Here is a 7,169-nt window from a genome sequence, read left to right on the forward strand (position 1 = left end):
CATCTACAATCTTAGACATTTGATTCTCTAAATACTTCTACTCTTACCCTCTCCATTGACATACCCCTGAGAGGTTCATTAGCCAAATCCTTATCTCACCATATCTATATCTGTGAGGAGGTTATTTGGTGCTTGGGACGCAGTTCAGAGATGACAAATTCATTTGGTTGATGCAATGGGCTTATTGTGGGATCCGGAAAGCTAAAGAAGACACGATTAGGTTTAACCTTGTTGGAGCAAGAAGCTTGGAGGGCTTAGGTGCATTGGGTAGATTAGGTTTGGAGGGTCTATTGCTATTCGTGTATCTCACCTTTATTCTTTAGTGGATCATTTTACCGCTTGGAGGGCAGCGGAGAGGTTTTTTGCTGAGTTTTTCGATTTCGTCTTCGATAACGCGTGTCGGTGTTATCTTTGTGTTTGCATCTCTCTAACTCTTACTCTTTACCTTTAATTGCTGCTGTGTTGTGATTAATTATGGTTTAGAGTAGTTTGTTTATTTGGGTATTGCTTGTACTTATCATTGAACATATTTATTGTTTGAGTATAAGTTTGTGTTAGTTATTTTGAAATTGGGGTCCTAAACATTCACTAGTGTTTTATACACGAAGTGAACTTTCAGTATAAAAAAGAAAAAAAAAAGTGTTGGTACTACTTGATAGAATAGCTGTTCTAATTTTAACATCTAATTGATCTCTGCAGATTTATTTCCATTTAGAAGATTTTATGTCAAGTTTACCGAAAGCCTATAAAGAATTTTTTAAATATGGAGTAATTGAAACAACTTTCAATTAATACTGAAAAACATTGAAGGGAACTCACTCTACAGCAGTGAATTCAAACCAGAAAAAATTTGCTGCAAGAGTGTTTTGTACTTGCACCCAAAAATAAAATAATAAAAATTATCCACTTGCATAATTATCTGCCTTAACTCTCTTGCACTTATGTTAGAATCTACACTGAATAAAAATCATTTCCCCCATTTTTAGTATTCCACTTTATGTTCTACCAACTGCAATATGCTAGGTGTATGAATTTTTTCTATTTTGAACTTTAGTTTCTTTATAAGAGGTGTAATAGGCTAGGATTAGTAGAGTATAAAGTGGAATACCCAGTGACATATAGGATTTTTTATTCAACCTAATCCTTTATTTCTATCACATTAATGAACCCACAAGCAAAGTGGGAAACGAAATTGTCATAACAACAACTGCAAAACTGATCCTCCCAGACTTAGTAGCTGTGTTCCCATTAGGTGCATCCGCTGTGTCGGATGGAGGACCATCGGCAGTAGGTCCATTTGCCGCACCTGGTGGAGGGGTACCGACTGGCGAATTAGCGGCAGGCGCATTACTATCTGCTGAGGCATTTGCAGAAGGCGTCATTGCATTGGAAGGAGAGGGAGCTGTCGTTGCATTGGAAGGAGCGGGAGCAGTACCTGTCGTTGAAGGAGTGGGAGCAGTACCTGTCGTTCCATTAGAGGGAGCGGGAGCAGTACCTGTCGTTGGAGACGCTGCAGCAGGTGGCTTACTAGAGGGAGGCTGTGCCGGACTTACACGTGGCGTAGGAGAAGGTGATGAAGAAGGTGGAGTCGGGCCAATAATGGCTGAAGGCATTATGACAGTACTAATTTGCACCACTGAGATATTATAAGGTTGAGACACTACAGCTTTAACTAAAGAAGCACCAACACCTGATCCAGCAGCAGAAGCTATTGATACACCACCTGTGTTTGCTGCCGTGACATTCAAGAAACCTAGTAGGCCTTTAGCTTGGCCACTGGACTGGAACAATGTGGTAAGCATGGAAGTTTTGTTTGGTAAATGTTGGAGCTTTTGGACATCATAGTAATCAAGCACAACATGTAAGCTCAAGACCTTTTTGATAATGTCATTGGATTTTCCAGATAAGGCTGACATTGCTGAATTCTCAACAACGAGGACAGTAATGGTTTGCCGGTTATTGATCTCACTGGCTAGTAGGGCTTGTGTCAAATAGTTATTGAAAGTGCTAAAATCTGGTTGTAGGGAAAGTATTTTGGTGATGTTAAAAGCTTTTGAGGAAGAGAAGAGAAGGAAGAAAGCAAGCAACCTGATGACACACATGTTTGCAATAGCAAAATGATGAGCTAAAGATTGAGAGACGGTGTGGGAAGCAAATGGGGAGGATTTTATATCCAAATGAGTGGATTTAAAATGGTTTCTAAATTTGTAGGAAGAGTAAGTCCTCCGCCAAATTTTGGGGCACATATTTGTTTGTTTGGTTAGAATTGAGGGAGCAGATGGTGGAGTTTTCTGAAAATCTGTAGGTCCATTTGCCACTTTCCGAATGAATTTGCAGTCTGCCTCAAAATAGGCTTTTTGGGAGGTCCAATTTTCAGAGTAATTACAAAATGTGTTTATATATCATATATGTGGTCGAAGTTAGCTTGATCACTTAAAAATATTTAATTGGTCAAAAATATATATATTCAATTGCTATAACATTTGGCTATAACACACATCATAAAACGATTCATAGAAGAAATTCTAAATCTATGCAGAGTGACATGCACGCATGGCCACAGCGGAAAAACAATAGTGTTTTAAGCGTAATACCGAGCATGACCATGACTTGTGGTACAAAGCACTATAATATTATGCACGTTTAGAACATTGCATGTAGTAGTACTGGCCTTGGCCAAGAGGATATATGAACATTTGTATTGTACTATCTCCTCCTTTATCTCCATAAAAAGAAGGGCTTGAAATCGGAAAAACAAACAGAAATATTTTTGAAAGTTTAGACTGGCCTTGTTCATGGCTTTTCCCCGCCAAATCCTCCTGAAAGGTTTTTCCAAGTAAAAATTATGTGTTTTTCTATTTACGTAATAAAATTTGACAATATTTTTCCCATAAATGTCAACTCAACGTCAACATAGATTAAAAATAAAATAAGTATTATACCCGAAACCATAACAATTGAAATTTTTTTGTGCCTTAAATTTTTAAAAATATTATTGGTATCCTTACTTGCATGTTCTTTTGCAATTGCTTCACTTCCTTGTATTTTCTACCACCATTTTCGTTTCCCTTAGCTTTAACCCAACACATTTTTGGTAGGGGAGCAGTGCACCCAATTTTACGACTCTCTTTTTCACCTTTTCAGCATTCAAGTGATAATTTTGCATGTGTAAAAATTTCCTAAAGACCGTAACCGTAAAATCCATATCCCCATTCCTTTTTTTTTTTTTTTGAGAGGAATTAGTAGTTAAGTTAGCATTGAAATTCTAGTGTACTAACAGGTTATATCCCCATTCCTAAGTAGTCTAGTGCACTTAAAGGTAAATTTCTCTTCTTCTTTTTTCCGTGTACAAAATAGTACGGTGATCATTATCTTATTAATACTTAACCTGATTCGTTGATTTATAATATTACGAGAAACATGCATGTATTGGATTATCCTAAGTTAATTTTAATTGATCCAATTTTTCTTCTGGAAATTCCCTGATGGTCATAACCCAATTAAAAGTAAATTGGACCTTTTTTTTCCTATGTTCAAAAAATATTAACAGATTAATATGACAAATAGGACATCATCTACACTAAAAGTTTAAATTAATAATTTTTGGCCAAATTATGCATATTAATCACTCACTCATCATCAATATTCCCTAAAACGTCGTCAACATTCAACTAACCACACTTCAACAGTCGAAAATATATTAAGAGAAAACTTTTCGTTAGTATTACAAGCACTTATTTAGGCCATTCTCATTGGTCCAAACATTTGAACAAGAATCTACCTTATGTGGACACCTCTTATTGGACAATTTGGATCCAACCAACAACGAAAACTTCAAGACTAAGGGTCCGTTTGGATACAGTTGAAAACTGAAACTGAAAAACACTGTAGCGAAATAATTTTTAAATATGTAAATAGTACCGTGGGACCCATTTGTAATAAAAAAGTTGATGAAAAGTGAAATTTGTAGGCCTATGAACAGTACACGATGTGCACTGATTGGTCCAAAAAAGTTTGAAAAGTCAAAGTTTGCGGCTACTGTTCATTGAACAGTGCATAAACAGTAGCCACAATCTGAAAAAACACGTGAAAAAAAAAAACAAAAAAAACAAAAAAAAAAGAGCAAACAAAACGCAGATGCAGACGTATCAGCCCAATCCAAACGCAGTCTAAAGTTCTTTCTATACATTAATACAAAAATTGACTCTCAAACGAATGGTTGATATTATCTTGAATCTTGATCTAATCCTCAATCAATTTGAAGCACACCCGTAGCTTTCTTCTTTTTGGATGAACATCCACCACTCTCTTATACCCAACAAGAATATAAAAATACAAACAAAAGAAATACAAACCAATTTTAAGTTAATGGACTACTACGTAGTATTTTTGCTGATACTTCCCTTTGTGTGGGCATCCATTCATGTCTTCACCTCCAATCTAGCAAGCCGGAAGTCTGGCTTGCCCACACTCCCCCCAGGCCCCTACCCTATTCCAATTATTGGTAACATCTTTAAACTTGGCAACTTACCCCACCAAGCTGTTGCCAAGCTCTCCAAAACTTATGGACCCTTAATGACTCTCAAGCTTGGGAGCATAACAACCATAGTCATTTCCTCTCCAAACATAGCAAAAGAAGCACTTCAAAAAATGACCAAGCCTTCTCTAGCCGAAACATCCCAAATATGGCCAAAATTTTTGACCACCACAAAGTTTCAATGGGGTGGATACCCACAAATTCTCATTGGAGGAACCTTAGGAAAGCTTGTGTCATGGAAATATTTGCTCAACAACGTCTCGAAGCCACACAAGCCCTTCGACAAACAAAGGTACAAGAACTACTTGACTATATTAACCAAAGTTGCAAAAGCGGTGCACCCATTGATGTTGGTCAAGTAGTGTTCACAACAACCCTCAATGCCATATCAAACACTTTCGTCTCTATTGACTTGGCCCAATATGGTTCAAATTTGTCCCATGAGTTCCAGCACCTTGTATATTGTCTAGCCCAAGAAGCTGGAAAGCCAAATCTTGCGGACTTTTTCCCAGCACTTAGTTTAGTTGACCCCCAAGGTATCCACAAAAGGACAAGGATTTATTTCGCAAAACTATTTGGTATTTTTGATGGTATCATCAATGAACGAGTACAATTAAGAGCTTCATCAAAGGGTCCTAAAGCAAGCAACGATGTACTAGATTCGCTCCTCACTCTCAACGAAGAAGACAATTCAAAGATAAGCCTCCGCGATATCAAACATTTGATTCTGGTGATTGACTACTTCTTTAAAACTTTGGTTCAAAGTAAATATTTGGATAACAATTATACTTAGAATTTCTATTTTGATTTGTAATGCACATGTATATAATTAGCATTTTAGACGGTTAATTGGTGCAAGTAACTATATTTGTAGGAAGGGGGGAATTACACTTAATTACCCTAAATTATACCCCAAAATTTACTTTGCACCATAAACTTTTCAAATACACATTTTGCATCATAAATTATGGCCCTTGTTATATTTGGCAACTCGACGTTAATTTTGCCGTTAACTTGGATGGGAAAGTATGACATCATGTTAAAAGACTCAATTGCTCCTCTTTTCAATCCCTTAAAAACAAAGAATAAATTACATTTATTTACCAACCTAAACTATACTCTTAATTACATTTCGCACCATAAACTTTGGATTTCTATCCAAGTTAACGGCAAACTTAACGTTGGTGTGTAAAGTGTAATAAGAGTCATAGTTTATGTGTAATTTAGGGTATAATTTAGGACAGTAAAGTGTAATTTATACTAAAAAAAGATCAAATATCTTCGATAACATGGCTAGTTAGGATCATTATTACTTTGTGGGCATTAACCTTTATCATCTATAGTAATATTAGGGACACAAAATTTATCACAATTGCGACACAATTTTTTATGATTAAAATAACATAATTTTCATATGAGTTTCTCACTGACACTACATACTTTCATTATGCACCAATCACAATAGACCTAAACTTAGGCAATGATTTCTTACACTCCTTTATTGCAGGACTTATTTATTGCAGGGATTGACTCAACATCAAGCACAGTAGAATGGGCAATGGCATTGTTATTACACAACCCAGAAAAAATGGTAAAAGCCCAAGATGAGCTTGAAGAAGTCCTAGGCAATAATGGGAAAGTCCAAGAATCAGATATCTCTAAGTTCCATTATCTTCAAGCTATAGTGAAAGAAACCTTTCGATTGCACCCACCAGCTCCTTTTCTAGTTCCTCGTAAGGCTGTGGCAGACGTAGAAATATGTGGCTTCATTGTGCCCAAAAATGCACAAATACTCATAAATGTGTGGGCAATGGGAAGAGACTTAAGCATATGGCCAAATCCAAATTTATTTATGCCTGAAAGGTTTTTAGAGCATGGCATTGAGTTTAAGGGCCAAGATTTTGAACTAATTCCATTTGGAGCTGGAAGAAGGATATGCCCTGGATTGCCATTAGCTAACCGAATGGTGCACTTGATGTTGGCTTCTCTTGTTCACAACTTTGCTTGGAAGCTCCCAGATGAGATGAAGCCAGAAGACATGGACATGGAGGAGATGTTTGGGCTTACTTTACATAAGGCAAAGCCCCTCCAAGCTATTCCCATCACATCCTTATAATTACTATTTTCTATTATTAGCCCAACAATATATGTGAATTTGTTGGTTTGATTAATTGAATCTCTTCAATATTAGGATTTTGCATAAGCATAGTAGGGGAAAACCATTATATATCATATATCATTAATATGTAGTTATATTGGTTCTAGTTAGCTTAATTCATAAAGTCTTTTGTTGTCAAATAAGATTTGACTCTCACCTACCTTATAAATCAATTAGTGGTTTGGTTTAATGGGGAAGAGCAATCATCATAGAATAAACATTATAGTTTAAATTCTATCTTATCTATCATAAAACACTGTGTACCATAATCCAACTCATAGTGTATTGTAGCTTGATTAACGATCTTGTGACTTGGCTGTAACACTAACAATGATTTCAAATTTTATTTCAACTAGTATTATGCACCGTTTAATTAATATTCATATCTAAATCAAAGAAATTATTTTAATAACTATAGTTGGACGTGAATCATAAAAATAAAATTATAAAATGTTGAATGCAGAAATAGTATTT

At 36.0% G+C, this 7,169-nt stretch overlaps 1 protein-coding gene and 1 pseudogene across 2 annotated transcripts; one reads left to right on the plus strand and one right to left on the minus strand.

The window, feature by feature from the left end:
- Window positions 1-820: 820 nt before the first annotated feature.
- Window positions 821-2,132, minus strand: LOC115988392 (fasciclin-like arabinogalactan protein 14). The gene has a single exon (XM_031111937.1). The coding sequence runs from the start codon at window positions 2,100-2,102 to the stop codon at window positions 1,155-1,157; it is 948 nt and encodes a 315-aa protein (XP_030967797.1). The 5' UTR covers window positions 2,103-2,132; the 3' UTR covers window positions 821-1,154.
- Window positions 2,133-4,360: 2,228 nt separating this feature from the next.
- On the plus strand, window positions 4,361-6,811 carry LOC115989072 (annotated as a pseudogene). The gene is made up of 2 exons (XR_004091767.1): window positions 4,361-5,267; window positions 6,045-6,811. The product of XR_004091767.1 is annotated as a cytochrome P450 76T24-like (transcript).
- Window positions 6,812-7,169: the final 358 nt, after the last annotated feature.

Source organism: Quercus lobata, chromosome 5 (genome assembly GCF_001633185.2).
Source record: "Quercus lobata isolate SW786 chromosome 5, ValleyOak3.0 Primary Assembly, whole genome shotgun sequence".
In the NCBI taxonomy this organism is placed as follows: domain Eukaryota; kingdom Viridiplantae; phylum Streptophyta; class Magnoliopsida; order Fagales; family Fagaceae; genus Quercus; species Quercus lobata.

Coding starts and splice junctions, on each gene's coding strand:
- LOC115988392 (XM_031111937.1), bottom strand. CDS start 2,102: ATGTGTGTCATCAGGTTGCTTGCTTTCTTCCTTCTCTTCTCTTCCTCA.